We start from the raw sequence: 17597 nt of genomic DNA, 5'->3' as shown, positions 1-17597 counted from the left end.
TGCTTCACCATAAAGCAAAGGTTAACGTACAATTTTTTACGCCTATACCTATGGCTAATGGATTCTATACGGGTACCTTTATTACGTATAATAAATAATAAAAAATGTGCTTTTATGTTAACAGGTGTTAACATGAATTGCAGATATTTTATTTAATTAAGATGATTAAAAGAACTTGAAAATAGTTAATGAGAAAATGATGGGAAGCGCGCTACGTGTCGTAGTACTTCTCAACGTCGCTGTTCACAGGGAACGTACCCAGAATGCAGCAAAATTTGTTGTAGTAGTTAGAAAAATGCTGTATGCAATATATGTAATGTAGTAAATATTCTTATATTATAAGAAGAAAAATAAAGATTATGGTTTTTCACTGCCTTTGAAATGCCAAGGTTTTAAAAGTTAATGAGTGAAAAATGTTACTTGCCAAAAGCTTTTAGAATTATTTTCATGGATTCATTTTAGTATATAGGTTTTCAATTACCATTTTCATTTGATCTTATTCTCGCATAGTTATCATGTACGTAAGTAGTTTACAAAACAGGCATCAGAACTAAGCTTAAACCGTGCAACTTTAATACTTCAAAATGGATAAACCGTAGAAAGCTCTGCAGCGCGGTTTCGGTTTCATTGACGATCGAAAATTAACTCTTAGAATCTATCATCTATTCAAATATTTGCCCTATGGATCAGGCTGGTCAGACTTTTGTAAATAAAAAGTCAATTGTTGCTCGGTGGATGATAGTGGTAGAAAATTGTCTACCCCTAATAACAGTAATATTAGCTACGTACTTAAATTGGCAAGTATGTGAAACTAGAGAAAAACCTTCTCATATCGGATTTTTTTTAACTACAAAATACCTGAAGTTTAATCAACGATTAAACCAATACGATTGTACTATTTACATTTTTGTTCATTTTTACACAATGCTCTGAAAAAAATATTTTATTTATCTCGTGACAGTTAGTTTTATTTACACACGAACTAAGCAAATCTTGCTTTTTATGTAGTTAAGTTAACAAGAGTTACAGAATAAACCTTCCTAGTTTTTTTGCATAGGCTATATACACTTCCTTCAAGATGAAGAGGAAAATATCGTCAAATATTATAACTCTTTGCATGCAGTTTATGAAAAGCTAATTTTTCCAAATTGACTTGAGCACGCAAAGCATATTCTAATACGCTTATACATTGACTCTGGACTTTGCCAAAAAATAAATAAAACTTAAAAAACAAACAAATATTTATTGATACAGAATCCAACATCCTACAATTCGATCGCAAGCAATAATGAGCATCCGCTTTTTTATAAAAATCAGCAATTATGTAATTCATTAAAGATTTTTACGATACTATTTATAAACATTACGATTACTCTTAACGATCGGTACAAAAAATCAATATCAATCTCCATTAAACGAAACATCTTCTAAACTTTTTCAATTCATAACTGTACTGTCAACAAAACGATTTTTTTTATCGATAATCGATTCTACATCAAATATCGTAAACGAATCGATTTCCGCATGTGTATGGTTAATTAAAAGATTTTGATGGGTCAATTAACGATTTTTTTATTGATCATCATGATCATGACTTAAAGTGATGACGTCTTGAACACCTGAACTGTCAGTATATATTTGAGTGCTGATTGATTTTTTAGGCATTTTAATTTGAGGATTTTGCAGAGACAGGTAAATAAAAATAGTTTGCGCAAGTTTAGGATAAAAAATAGTCCATTACCTCCTGGGGCTTAAAGCCTAAGCCTCTATCTTGATGATCAAACGTGAAATAGAGATTCAGTTAAAAAGTAACTCAAATATTCTTTTTCTTACTCCTCACCTGGTCACAATTGTCAAATTTTACACTTAACAGGTATATTGTTATTGTATACCATGCTACAATATTTATGAAAGATCTGAATTTTTCACGCTTGGCAGCAAGACTCTACATTGTGATATTTTGCGAGCATTTTATATCAGGCGTTAAGATTTTTAAATATAACACTGCTTGTACACTCACCTAAAAGAAGCTGTGTTAGAACATTGGCAATGGATATTTTTTTAAGTATACATCGAAGAAGAAATTATTCTTATGCTTAAATGTGCTTAAATATAATTCAAAGTAGTTTGAGCAGGTCAAATACTAACATGATCGTGTTTATCTTTTATTTTAAGGAGACAATCGATCAGCGAGCCCACCTACTACTCATCTTTGAACCGACTATGACAAAAATACTTTCCTTATCATTTAATGGCTCATGCAAATCTAAACCCAAAAATAGCAACAGTTTCCTACAAAACATCAATTACATTCGCAAATCAGATAACTTAGTTAATAAAATCTATGTTTATTCTATTTGACTCAATTAAACTAATTTTGTTAGAATCACGTTCGTTGTCAAGGCTGAAGGACGTACTTGATTGTTGCAATAACTTATCTTTTGAGGTTCGCATGTGACTGTTTTATCGAGGTCATGATAACTGTTACATGAGAAAACATGTGTTTGGTTGATGACTTAACTAGAACAGTATAGCCTTAGGGTTTCTGTTTTAGAACCTTAGAGTACCTACAAAACAATAATAAAATACCTAATTAACGCAATGCTCAGTTTTTTTTAATACCGAAATCAAATTTTCATCTAGTTTACAATTCCTGTCTTGTAAAATCATCATCACAACAACACAACAAGGAAATATTGAATCTCTCCCAAACTTCGCAATGGTGCTGCAATTTGGCTTATTTTTGACTTAAGCATCCATCAACAGAATTGCGATGGCAATTCATCGATTTGGTTCCACACTACGATTTCGCATCTATGCTACATGATTTCAAATAAAGGACTAGAGTCTGCTTTAACAGACAATAATTTATTTTTCCGACAATACTTTACCATCATGCATTACGTATGTACGTTTTGGAGTTCTAATATTTTGACGTCATCATAGGAGTTTTATGACTTTAATTATCTGAAAAATAGGACCCAGAAACTAAAAATTCACCACGACTTGTATACCTTCCCTTAAAGCTGTACTCTGAGCGTAGTCAATCATAATGTATGTGTGTATGTGTAATGTGTATTATAACTAACATCTATACTAATATTATAAAGCTGAAGAGTTTGTTTGTTTGTCTGTTTGAACGCGTTAATCTCAAGAACTACTGGTCCGATTTGAAAAATTCTTTCAGTGGTAGATAGCCCATTTATCGAGGCAGGCTATAGTCTATATATATCATCACGCTACGACCAATAGGAGCAGAGTACCAGTGAAAAATGTTACAAAAACGGGGAAAACTATGTCTTTCTTATGTGACGCAAGCGTAGTTGCGCGGGTCAGCTAGTCACCAATAAATACTAATAAAGCTTTAGAACTGTATCAATAAAGACATACCTGTCTCAAGAACACACGTAATGGGATCGTAACAAAACGTATTGTAGAATCGTGTGTGCCCTATCAGATGATAACTAATGAAGTCTGCAGATAAACCTTCGCGTATGACCTAGATAGGGTTCCGTGAATTGAGCTGAAATTAGTATGTTTTTTGTCAAGGTTGTTTGTTTGAAAAATGGAGATTAATATCATTAATAAGTAATTGTCGGCGTGAATATGATAAATGCGGTGGATGATTACGTACTTGTGTGAGCTAAAAATAGAACATTTTTTAATGTAGGAAATCTATTTGAATGTACCAACTATATGTTTTTTGGTTTAGACTCGTAAAAACTTAACTATGCAAAGACTATAAGACTGTTATGTTTTTAACAAGAAAAGCAGATTTTCTTCGAATTTCTCTTAATTAAACAAAGTTGATATCTGTGTTGATTCTTGAGAGAGTGGTTTATGTATAGTAAAGCGGTAAATATATTAGGAAGGAAAGGAAAAAAGATTTCATAAATTTAATGCCTAAAATTAAAAAAAAAACAACTAATGCTTTAATAAAATAATAAACTTAACACACTAAGCTAGGCACTATTAAAAAAATATTGCATAGAATTAAGTGAATGTTACTGGTTGAAACAAAATGTAGTAAAAGGCTATACTTTTTTTTAATAAATACTAAACAAATTACGATACATCCGGCTAAGCTTGTAAAACATTTATAAGTAATGCTTCATCACAAATTCAAAATGGTCAAACATCCATAACATCACAGCTTCATTCAAACCTTATATCCTATCAAACACTCATTGATGCCGTGCCTTATCCCATAAATAGTGATGAAGACTCCATACCTTATAAATAAGACAGGTTTTTAAAACATTAGATGCTAATTTGTTACTTGTTGACTCCTTTTAAAGTAAATGATGTTCGTCTTCATTATTCAGTAGGTTTTTGCTGGGTCGAGTTTTAGAAAGGACCCTTTGAGAACGCTTGGCGACTGTTGATTTAATAAATAAATAAATGTAGCCTATTATTACTGGCCCGTGGATGGCCACAGGATGAGGAAAGGCTTAGACCGTGAGACTATGTGCGAGTTGGGGAACTGGCATGCTGTGGAGAACTACGCAAAGATTTTTCAGTTTGTTGTCGTTCATTATTAATATTAAAAGCTTTTATTTTTTATACTTACACTCTTAATATCGTTAAGGCATTATTACGCCATGGATTTAAACTTTTCATCAGTTGTGTAAATGGCACATGCTTGTATTCACACAACTATTAGACCTGTATTTCAAAAGGCAGAAAGACAGCATTTTGGTACAGCTCTGTCTACACCCTCGAGAAGTACAAGCATGTAGTTTAAAAAGCTTTAATCCGAAACTTCATAACTCGCGCAACAGTAACGCCATCTATGGCTTGACACCTGAACTACGAACACAATGTGATAGATCATTGTATAAATCATGCATTCGCTTCGGTATAATTTTCATTTAACCACACACCATTTTAGGTAATATAACCGATGGATAAAGATGGGTTCCTATTTGAAATATAGCTGTGAGAAACAATGGAATGTACTTATATTGCTTAATTTAATTTACTTGCATATTGGGAGAGGGTGTTTCACTAACCCCTGGTTTCTGAGTACATTTAGCGGTAGTTTATCTATTCAATAGCGTTTATTTATATGAGTTTTAACACTATTGAATAGATGAACTACCGCTAAATGTACCTCGGAAACCGGGGGTAAGAAGAGTAATGTAATTGACTTGTCTTCGAGGTCCTAGCGCGCGGGATTGCGAGACCGAAAAGAGACCTCGGATTTAGTTCCCGGGTCATGCATGTCGTTATAGTGTTTTTCAGAGTCAAATTTCAGGCGTTTTCTACAGCCAAATTTTATTTTCACTTTGTGTTTTAAAAATAATAAGATTTGTTAATTGTATTGAATAGTTTGGGAAGATTATTATCTATTGCTATTTTTACGAACTAATTATACTAAATCATTTATTCTGTCATGGGTAAAGTTATTCTGAGGTTCTTAGTTGGTCGTATTTAAGACAATTATCGGTTGAAATATCAATTCAACAATCAAATTTTGGGAAGATTTTTGTCGACACTTTATTTTATTTAAGAAACTCTTTAGAATTTTTTTGACAAATAGTCTAGGTATAGAAAATCTATTAAATACTAACGTAGTATGTTATTCTTGAATTAAAAATACCTGTTTGTAGTAAGTTAGTCTATTATTTTAGATGGCCTAGGTACTAGTATATAGAATAACGAAGGAATAAACAAAACCAAAACCTTTGCATTAAGTCGTATATTCGTTGCTTCATTTCATATTTACAATTCTTAAAAACTAAATGTAACTTTTTTTGTACATTTTCCGTCTTACGCTATTACTGTCCATGCGTTGCCGTATAAAATCCTTAACAACTATTACTTTAACAGGAAAAATCAATTTTATAACAGAAAAAAAGAGATTTATACAAAGATTTGAGATCACATTGCAAAGTGAAGAGAGAGTTTTTATTTCTATAAACAAAACTTTATAACAATAATAATTAAACATAATCATCACAAAACAGGTTCACAGCTATATTCGTTTGTACATTCACCTGGCGTGATGCGGAGGGAAAACTCGAGAAAGAATCGAAATAGAATATCTAATAAATACAAATTCAAACAGACAGACAGTTGTTTCAACGAATGTGCAAATTAAAACAAAACAATCAATTTGAGGCATCACTTCAGTAGCGCGTTTCTCTACAGTCGATACTATCGATTATCAAGAGTTTGACATTTAAAATGTTTTGGGAAATAGTTCCCACAACGCCCACTAGAGGCGCTGATGAAATTTTCATACGAAATTTATCGATAGCTAGTCGATATTAGTAGAAAATCGCTCTTCAGTGATTTCGATTTTGTTTATTTTTCCTTGTTCTGAATTTGCACAGTCAATTGCCTCTCACATCACACGATATCAGTTCATTTAATACCGGTAGCCAGTTTGGGAGTTGAAGTTGCCTGATCCGGAGCCTCTGGGTCCAGCGTTGGGGGCGAGGTATTGGCGGGAGGCGGCACCACCGAAGGAGCCACCACGGCCGCCGGCACCACCGAAAGCACCACCGGCTCCAGCGCCACTACCGCCGAAAGCTCCCGCTCCAGCACCAGATCCAGCACCACCGAAGGCACCACCGGCACCGCCGAAGGCACCACCAGCACCAGCGCCGGAGTATCCACCAGGGCCGCCGGAGGAGTAGCCAGCGGCACCACCGTTAGCGCCCTCACCGCGGTAGGTACCTGGAAGATGGAAAAGGTCTTGGTTAGAAATGTAAATCAAAAGATCTTATACAAAGATATATTTCTATGATAAGATTTACGGTGTTCCAGGTTATGTGGACGAATAAAGTGGCTAATGATTCAATCATCATTGAGTGATAGTTGGATTTTAGATAAAAATATCTTAAAGGTAAAGGCAGAAGTATTAAAGTCAATAGCACTAGTCGGTCCCACCACGAAGAGGCATTCACAAACAAATACCTTTATCTAAATCCGTAATACATTGAACCGGCACTAATAAAATAAATTGAATGAATTACTGTAATTCGAGTCGAAGTAGCAATGTATATAAAATGATGAGTCACGCGGTAATGTACGCTTATCTTGCCGACCGTTCCCAGGGCATTTCACGCGATCAATTCTCGAGTTAAGAAACCTAACGATTGTATAAGCACTAAGTTACTGTGTAATCTTACAAATGATCGGGGTTTAATGCACGAACTTTTAAACTGTGTACTATAAATACTATAGAAATAGGAATTTTGATAGTGCTAAACTGCTCTATTATAGTAAAGATAGCATCTGGTAATTGTATTTGAATAACAGAAATAAAGAATTTGTAGAAATCTTTGTAGGTGTAATTCATTGATGATGGTTTCAAGTTTTTTTAACCCGTTGCTGTCCCATTGCTGGGCAAGGGTCTCCTCCCCGAACGACGGAGAGGTTAGGCCTTGAGTCCTCATGTACTCACTTTTAGAATAGTCTAAAATACAGGGACAAGGTACGAAGCTTCTACAAAGAATGGGCCGCTGACATAACAATTAGCTAAGAGCAATTCCTGAGACAGTCTTTGCAATAAGCAACGTCATAATTAGATGGAATGAAGTAAGTACTGCATCGCTTTTGAAACTACGAAAATGAACTACATTTAGCCGTGCCTCAAGCAAAATTACAATGATTAAACATTCAAATGATTAAAATAATATTAAAAATGACCTTTGAAAAATACCGTAGGAATAAGAAGGCATATAATTTAAACAGTTTTCAGTTACAACATTGTTTCATAATCGCGATCACGCACATATTTCTGTATTGTTCGTCAGAGGCCACGAAATACGCGACTTGAAATAATTATGGGCAATTATAATTATGTGTATTTTATTTTAAATTGTCGTTTGTAATTTTGTTATTGTTCTTCAAATTATGAGAAGTTTATTTGGTAGATTGGTTAGTAATTATGTTGGTAGCATTGACCTCGTAAATGAGTTATTAAAAGACTAAAAATGCAGTTTGTACTAAAATTTGAGATACGTTTTAACGCGTGCGGCAATTTATTGAGTAATGTTAAGGCCGCACTATCGTTTAATTCCTAGAAAAACTAGACCGCTTTTCATATTAAATACACCTGCTAAATTACCGCCAGTCACTAATGTTGTAAGTATGAAAAATATGACAGAACGGTTCGCGTCCTAATTTCAAATATTTAGTAAATCAATATCAATTTCACTTAATAGTTAAGTAAATAGTTTAAAGTAGTTTTACTGGTGTACGGAAATTGTTGAGAATTTTATAATTTGATAATGTGGTAATATAACTCTGTCATTTACTATCCGTTGGATCGGAATATTAACAAAAAATCTTATTTCTTAGTTTTTGACAAAAGAAACCTATATGCCATTCGTTTTAGTTGCTAAGTGGTTTACATTGTTTATATTAAAAATCATTTATGGTGTTCTAAATAACAATATCTATATTAGTTTTTAGCGCATTTAAGACCCAATCGCAATAATTTAAAGACTTATTTTATCGAATACCAAATATCCCGAAAATTCCCTACATCAAATCGCTCGTCAAAAAATCGCTATACCACCGCCTAGTAGCGAATACATCGCTGTTTTTATACCCACACGCGACCCATCGAAAGCTCCCAAGGCCAGCGATGAACGTTCTCGTTAAGTCTCCAGTTATTTAAATTGTATTGAAGCTATTTAGAATGCAGAGATGACCGTACTGTATATAGATACTGCAAAGTGGCTTGTTGAGACTGATTGGATGAATCATGATAATTGTTTACTAAGAAAACTTAGTAGCGGTTGTATCTTAGATTTATGTATGCGGTTGTATAGAAATACTAATGGCTTTAAGATAAAATTATATGACGATGTTTTAAACAGTGACTTGAAAACTATTTTTTAATGACATGTTATTTTTTATCTCATATAAAGGGATGCTCTAAAGATGACATGTGATTTTTTCTGTAAATTCGTAAGATTTTTTTAATGGCGGACGAAATTTTAGTGATTTATTTTATATTTTAAGGGTGGAAACAATCGAGGATTAGGAAACAATGAAGACATAATTAACTAAACTGTAGAACGGGCAACCAGAGTAAGAAAAATATATAAGAATTTTGCGAAATCATTTTCTTGACCAATGACATTGCGAGTAATAGATTGCGTTACAACATTTTATTCAATTAAAACCCAACAAAATCGACAAGTTTAACAAAACAAACACTGATGTAATAATCACCGCTTCTAAACGAAAGTACCATCTCATTACCTTCCTTAAGTTACTCAACGGCTAATCTGTCTGTCTGTCTGTCAGTCATGTTACGAAAAATAGCCGTCACTTTATTGAGATGTTTTATTTAATTCATAGAAGCTGGTTAGTGGACATCAAACGATATTGGTAAAGAATCAGTTCTATGAAAGGAACTCGATGTCTTAGCTTTTTGCGTGGAAAGTTCTGGGCTGTTTAGAATATATAGAATAGATAGTGGGATGGTTATATTAAACGTTATAAATATAATGGAAAAGAAAACTACTTGTAGCTAGTTATAAGATTTATAGTTTAAATTACGCAATTGTGTTGACAAAATAAATGCATTTTTGCTTTAGTAATGATCGCATAAGAATTTCCCTTAGGCCGCAAGAGCAAATGACAAAAACAACAACCAGACCCAAAAATCATATTGGTTCCGCGTGGGAATCAAACTGCCACCCTCGAGTACCGTGGCAGTGGCGAGGCAAACTAACCATACTACACGTTTTTAGCCAAAAACATACACGTAGTACAGAATATAGGTATAAAAACTTGCCTTACATAGCGAATAGTGAAAGATAGTGACAATATGCAGTAAGAGACTGGCTATCTAAAGGTCGCGGGGTCTTAACCTACTAAACTGTTCCTTAGCAGAGCAAGTACGTTTACTTATAAACTTGTATTTAGTTGTATTACTATTGAATAAAATTTAGTTAGAGTTCTGAGGGACTATTTGATACTACTGTCGACTAGCAACAATCGAAGAGATAAAAGAAAATTGTGTTTATAAAAAAAATGTTCTCTGGTGTCTGCCTACCACTGTAGGATAAAAGCGTGATTGTATTTATGTATTTATGTAAACGACGACTGCGTATTGCGCAAAATCCTATTTTAAAGTAATTTTAAATGAGAAAAATTATAGTTCTGATCATTCATAGCCTAAGTTTACATTATACTTAAATAGTACATTTTTATTTTGGTAAATTATTTATTATCTTAAGAGTAATGTAAACTAATTATCTGTGTAATCAAAATGATATAAATCTCCGCAAAAGTAACAAATTCATTAACAAATTCATTTTTCAAACAATGGAGATTAAATCATTATCTTAAAATGAAACAATTAGACAGATAAAATCTCGTTTAAATAAAAAGTGGTTGAACACGAAAATTTTACTAAGAACTGAATTTGTAACTTTCAAACTAGACGTAAGTCCGCGGTTTTTCTAACTACCAATATTAACCTCTAATTAAATTTACTATTCAAAACTTAAAGTTTGATCAAAATAACGACTATAAAGTAGTTTCAAGGGGGAACAAAGCAAAATCAAATTACAAACTGTCAAAGAATTCGTGCAGTTAACTTGCTAATTCATCAAAATTTACGCAGCTATTTAGCGAGTTATTCACACAAACAGACACACAAAACGTACAATTTAAAAGTAATTAATATAGTAAGAAAATATCTTAAGATCTTCCGTTCCCACATTCTGCAATGTGAACGTCCAACAAAGCGTTATGACAACGTGTTAAGAATAAATATTTTTATTCTGACTTAATAATATAGTTTTTTCATGTGACTTATGGCCTTTTGTATCTATGGGATATTGTGTTTTGTTTCTGTCGAACAATTGAATTTGATTGTACGGTGTATTTGAATAAGGCTGTAAGATACGCTCGTTAGGTATACGAAATATTATGTACAGAAAATTTATTGAGTGTAAAAACTCAAACAAAGTAACTAAGTAGTAAAACTAATTATTTTTCACGTTTGGTTAACAAATTAAAATTACTGTATAAGTACCTAAACCTTCCCACGTTCGGGGGAAGACCCTTACCTAGCAGTGGAATAGTAACGGGTTGAAAAAAGAAAAAAGTTATGAAATGAAAACTACTGTTTAAGTACCGAATTTCGACTTAAACCTATTGAGCATAAATAAAGTAGAAAAATTAAATACCAGTAAATACAAGTAAAAACCGCTATCAATATATAACAAATATATAAACTTTAAATGATTCTGAGATCATTTTCCGACACTACTAAATTTAAAAAAAAATCACACCCAAATTAAGTAACTAGGCACAAAATTATAAAGTTCATTCTTCACCACTGTATCTACGTTAAGAAAGTACTAATATAACCTGGTAAAGAGTTTCAAAACAAGTAAAGCTCAGTACACACGATGTGGCAACACGTCATTATCTAGATGAAGCCTTTATTACTGTAGCAGAAGTCATTAATATTCGCGATTATACCCGTCTGTGTGTAAACGTCATTATAAAATGCTTTTCATATGTTTTGTAATGTTTACGTTAGTTGTGGTCTAGAATTTTGTGAGAAACTGTTGTAGGTAGTTTTTGAAGAAATGTGGGTTTGACGACTTTTTTAATAGTAAGTCCAGAAAGCTGCTTTTTGGGGTAACTATATTGAAATTAAGTGATACTTATCAAGAGCCTATAAGGATAACCTGTTTGTTAATCTATGTTATTAGTATCTAGGCAGTCTAAATGACTTAGTAGCGATAATCGTATTTTTAGCTTTAGTTTCCTTTACGGAATGACAATTTACAAACCTTTTTTTTTCAATTCCTCCTTTCTAATGATGTGAATATCAATTTAGCCAATACGTCATAATTTTAATGACAATATCAAAAATTAACAACATTCAAAAAATCGAATAAATGAATCATTTCTACTCTAGCCTATATTCCCTTACTTTAGCAGACAGACAGACTGACCTTTCTGTACGTATCATGATCGACCACGCCTAGCGAGTCGAGTCGAATGCGGTCGAAACGTGACCGGCGCCGGGGCGTAATGCTAGTATCCTAGAGTTAGTAGTCTATTGAGTAATATTGGTCATTCCGAGATCCGTGTGAATCTGTTTAAAGATGTTGCTTTTATTTGCAATGAGTAATTTAATGGACGTTTATTTAGAAAGGATTATGCGCCTTGAAAAAGGGCAGGTGAATTAAAAATCGTAAAAAATATGTCAAAAGTAAAATGAATAAATGTGCAATATTGACGAAAAAAACGTTGCTTTGATTAGTCTTTTGAAAAATCATACCAATTTATAACGATTTAAAAAAGACTGAAATAAAAAAAACGGAACATTACTTCTAAAAGCTCTAATCTTATAGAAAAGTTTATCAAAATAGAATCGAATAGCTAAAAATAAACAAATAACTATTTAACAAAGATCTACAATAAACATTATCATAATAATCACAACGCGTCACAAGCTTATTAACGCACAACTGATCAACAATTCAATCTGATCAACGCAACAACGAACAATTTGATCAACTGACGCTATCTCTCCATCAATGCGTTGTAATCAATCATGGGACTCGTCGCTCACTTAACGCAATAGATAAATTCAATCATATCTAGATTTTAGCTTTCAACTGTGAATTTGTATTGACGACTTTAAATGTCAAGTTGTGTTCGTGTTAAGTGAATTTAGTATGAATTTTGTTTCATATTATTTTGTTTAGAAGATGATTTTTGTATAAAAAGTGTAATAGAAATTTGATCAACGCAAAGAGATTTGGGTGTTTGAAAAGCTATTGAAATTATGGCTACAGTTCATTGACTATAAGACTGTATTTTTTCTAAGGAAGAGACCCTTACCCAGCTGCGGGACAGTAGTAAAGAGCTGAGATGTAAAAAATAAATGTAATATAGCATTTATAAGTTTTATATAAGGGACTGAAATATAGGATCCTCTAAATTAATGAAGACTAAATTGTTCTATTACCTACTTATACCGAAATAAGGCGTGATACTATAAATGTATTTATATCAGTTGCACTATTGCACTCTAATCACCATCGTCTATCTGTCAAGCTTCAAATTTCCCACGGATTCGCTATCATTAAGCACGATTTCATTAAAGAATCATCATCAAACATCAATTATAACAAACTACGTATTTCCGTGATAATACTAAGTAAAATATCAATCATTTCACAACGAAATTACATTTTTGATTTATGACTCGTTTGTAACCGTCTTTAACGCGGTCAATCTTGAGTGACAACTTCACCTTAATTGGTTAAAACCGTCTAAGATGTTTCAACATTTACAAGCAAATAAACGCGCGAACTGTTGGCAAATAGAACAATAGAAAAAGCTAGGAACAGTTTAAACTATGAACCAAAAGCACTAACAAAACAAAACTAGTCACGCTTAAAGGAAACCTACAACAAAATTCTCACTATCAATAAATAGTAAAGTTGTGCTCATCGGTCGGTAAACAATCAGTGAGTTAAGTCAACATAAGCGCGGACATTCCATAGATGGGTGGCCGCATGTTGTGTTTAAACTGAGCAACTCCGTGCTTCGGAGGGCACGTAAAAGTCGGTTCTGGTTGTCATCAATAAGATAACAGTCGTTAAGCCGCCCGAAGTTGTTCAAGCCGCCCAAAGGCTTTTGACGTTCAAAGGTTTTCTGGCGGCTTGAACATCTTTGATATAGGTCGATCACTAACTACACGAATAATGAATTAATGATCAAAACAAACGGAATACCTATAAATAATATTGCAACTGACCATTGCAATGAATAATTCGAAATATGTAAGATTACGATTTCGCAAGGCAGATGTTACTTTCAAATAAGGCGGTCGGTCCAACCCAATTATTTACATTCAAACGGCTATGTATAGGTAATTAAAGGACATGTTTTTTATAGGTGAATCTGCTTTTAATTTAGATCTTGACTTTGGTTTGACAAGGTTGTATTATGTCATAGCCGCAAAGGGCTATGAAATGATCTGTATGTAGCATTGCATTTGTCAGCCTTAGATGGATTGATTCATGCGCCGCCGTATTTTTTATATACCAATGTAGGTATGGTTTTTCTTAGATATTAGTAACAAGAGATATCTATTCTTTTGATCTATAACAACTTTTAATATCACTAAAAGGCAGTTAAGTTAGTAAAACTCTTATGCCTGGTTTTTGAGTACATTAAGCGGTAGTTTATCTATTCAATGGCGACATCAAAAGTTTTCTAACAAAAATTTCATTATTTTTATCAAATAATTATTTTACCTATGTTTAACAAAGAAATGATTCTGATGCCGATTCTATAAGGTTTTGAATTTGTCCCTACAACTTTCGTCATAAAGAGTAGTTTGATAAATCGTTCAAGAATTTTCAACGGCAAATTTTCCTTTAAGCTTTGCAAACCGTTATGCTCGAGCTGTGAAATCAATTAAGAGTCGACCTGTAGTTCTGTGCTTCCAGAGAGATCACGATGTGTGATGCAACGATCCCACGTCATTTTGTAACTCATCAGTGCTCGTGATCCTAAGGTAATGTAAGACTAGACAAGATTAAGTGTACATCTAGTGTTCAAGTGTTTTGTTAGTAAATTCTAATGTATTTGTAAATGTAGGGTTTCTAATACAGTTAGGTTTAATGGTTTTGTGTTGGAAAATTGATGGATTTGTTAGTAAACAAATAGTGTATTAGAAATTGAATAATATTTTGCAATAGAAATGTAATAAATGTCTATCACTCATGGTTAATAAATAGTTTATATTATGAAGATCTTTTTTTACTTTTTTACTACCCCCAAGATCTGTGAAATGCTCGTAAATGTATGCAAAGTTGCTCTTGGTTAGTGTGTGTAGTTTTGCAGTGGGACAGTAATTGGCTATTTTTTTAATGGCCTAGTCGTTTTAGGTATGCTAAATGATGTCCATCAACTGCATTATGACAAGGTCAATCAGTGGTTACCCGCGTATTTAAGAGCTCACGAACATCTTAACGATTTGCGGTGCTTTTTGTCAACCCACAAAACATCAGTCGTAATTATTTCTTTACTCAAATTTTCAACTAATGGCTCTAATTTATTTGATCTTTTTGCAGCTTTTTTGTTTATTTTTTTAGTTATAATTAGATTGAATTTGTATTCACGCGATTGATGAATTAGTCAAAGTGTTATATAATTTTGGTAATTGATTTGTTCATCCGTCATTACTGTACTTTGATGTACAACTTAATTGGGAGTTACGTTCTGTCGTTATAAAATTATGGTAAAAAATCTTGAATAGTTGAGTCACTTTTTTGGGACAAATGGTTACTTTGGGAAGATTGTAAAGATATTGCATGTATTACAATTTTGGGTGATTTATGTCAAAAGCTTGGTAAATATAGGCAAATTGGACTCACCATCATCAATGATGCCAGCAGCCTCATCACGGGCGTTCTGTTCCAAAGACTTCAAGATAGCTTCAGGGATCGGGGGAGAGGTGGGCAGATGGGCACCCTGGGGCTGGTAGCCGTTCTCATCAGCAGTGTAGGTAATGCTGTAGTCCTGACCATCATCACCCTTGTACGCGAAGCTGCCAGAAGACTGAACACCGTTGGTGGCAACGCCGGACGCATCAGCACGGATTCCGTTGGAAGTTTCGAAGTCGTAAGAGAAGCCTTCAGCGGTGACGTCGCTGTTCAATCTGAGGATCTGAGCGTTGGCGTCAGCGGAGTTAGCACCACGGCCTCCAGCGTTGTAGCCGCCAGCGCCAGCGCCAGCGTTGTATCCGTTTCCAGCGTGTTGGGCGCCACCGTAGCCTCCAGCGCCGCCGGCACCGCCACCGTGGCCGAATCCAGCGGCACCGCCAGCGCCGGCTCCACGGCCGAAACCTCCAGCACCTCCGGCACCACCATGGCCGAAGCCACCGGCTCCACCGGCTCCTCCATGGCCACCGCCGAAGCTAGGAGCTCCAGCAGCACCGAATCCTGGGCCGAAACCACCGGCACCAGCGTTTCCTCTAGGAGGGAGGTATTTGTTGTCAAGACGGTCTGCTAGGCAGACGCCGAGGACAGCGGCTACGATGAACTGCAAAGAGAAAAGCAAGTTTTATTATGATCATTTGACATTATGAAGTCAGGTCAAACCTAGTTAGAAGTAAATTGTTGGTTCTATAAAGCTATGTTTAGATGGTTTTACTTCAAGATGAGCACCATTGACACATCAAATGTATTGGAAAAAATTGTTCAATATTCAACCCTGCCCCAATTCTTTTTAACCCAGATTTTTTCGCCTCAAATGGCAGTTACCTCATTGAAATTCAAATCGATGATGAGCATGTTTTAATTATAGACATTTTGTTTAATTGCACGCGTAAGTTTAGCTCGTAAGTATGTAATTACTACGAAATGTCGATTTCAAATACGAGTGATGGATGTACTCATACATTTTTAATGACCTGTGCAAGATTTTTTGCGAATATTAAAATTAGGACTTAGAAAACGCTTAATAAGAAGCCTTAAGGAAAATGTGTATAAAAGAACACAAAAGCTTTTGAAGCTTTCAGTTTCTTTGAAAGAAAGTTCGATAAAAGAAATTAATTAATGATCGCCAATTAAAGGAAGCAAAGTAATTAGTAATTACAAAGGTTTCATGAAAAATAATTCTAATGGGACTGTCTACAAAGATTTCACGAAAAGATCCTAAAGGAATTATAATTACCTCTATAGATCACTTTACAAAGTTGTACTTGATAAATAGGTTATAACTAATAGATATACTAAGTTGAACTATATAAAATAAAAATATAGCAATAAAACATTATAAAAATAAATTTAACAAACTGAATTTTAGCGTCTTTTCTAGGGCGTAAAAGTTTAAGTCCTAGAAAATAAAATGAGAGATGTCTCTCATCAATCAATCAATCCGACGTTTGACACTAACCGTAGCAAAAATGTAAGGCAAACGCACTTACCAATTTCATTATTATATAATAAAACAAATAGGGAAGAAGACGACTTGTTTGTAAGACGAAGCTGAGTTGAATGTGATGTGCTTGGGCGATCCGACGAATATATACCTCCCAGTTGAGCGAGAATGATTCTGAAAATGATATCACGGCCGCTGCAATAAGAAGGTTGATCTTCCTTTATTAGAGAATGTGGGACGAGAGGTGCATTTAATATTTTTTTTTACGTGTCGACATCCGTGTTCGGGCAAACCCTTTGACTGATGATTTTACAGGATTTATTCCGTAAATAGATCACGGCCAGTGGCTTTTTGGATCATTTGAAAAATAATAATAAATGGTATTTAGGTACTAACTTTTTATACATTTTATTATGATTTAGCAATATGATAATATCGAAAAATTGCTGATAGAAGAGAGTTGAAAAATGTTTGTTGTGTTTAATGACGCAAAGTAATTTAGCTTTTGTGACACTCGAAAATAATACGCTTAGAAGATTTTAATTGAAGTGTTTTTTTATGTAATTAGTATTATACCTATGTATTGATAGATAATGATTTTGGAAATGATATCACGGCCGCTGCAGGGAATGTGAGAAATTTGATATTATTTTCTGTGTCGATATCCCTGATCCGACAAAGGGTTTCACTTACAGGATGTA

The 17597-nt window shown here is 33.9% G+C and overlaps 1 protein-coding gene across 1 annotated transcript; it reads right to left on the bottom strand.

The window, feature by feature from the left end:
• Positions 1 to 5686: 5686 nt before the first annotated feature.
• LOC142979776 (pupal cuticle protein 36a-like) lies at positions 5687 to 17095 on the bottom strand. The gene is made up of 3 exons (XM_076124939.1): positions 16943 to 17095; positions 15390 to 16056; positions 5687 to 6684 (listed from the first exon to the last, which is right to left on the bottom strand). Exons 1-3 carry the CDS (start codon positions 16949 to 16951, stop codon positions 6374 to 6376), a joined length of 987 nt encoding a protein of 328 aa, XP_075981054.1. The 5' UTR covers positions 16952 to 17095; the 3' UTR covers positions 5687 to 6373.
• Positions 17096 to 17597: the final 502 nt, after the last annotated feature.

Source organism: Anticarsia gemmatalis, chromosome 17, assembly GCF_050436995.1.
Source record: "Anticarsia gemmatalis isolate Benzon Research Colony breed Stoneville strain chromosome 17, ilAntGemm2 primary, whole genome shotgun sequence".
Lineage (NCBI taxonomy): Eukaryota > Metazoa > Arthropoda > Insecta > Lepidoptera > Erebidae > Anticarsia > Anticarsia gemmatalis.
This window is presented reverse-complemented; position numbering and strand designations above follow the sequence as displayed.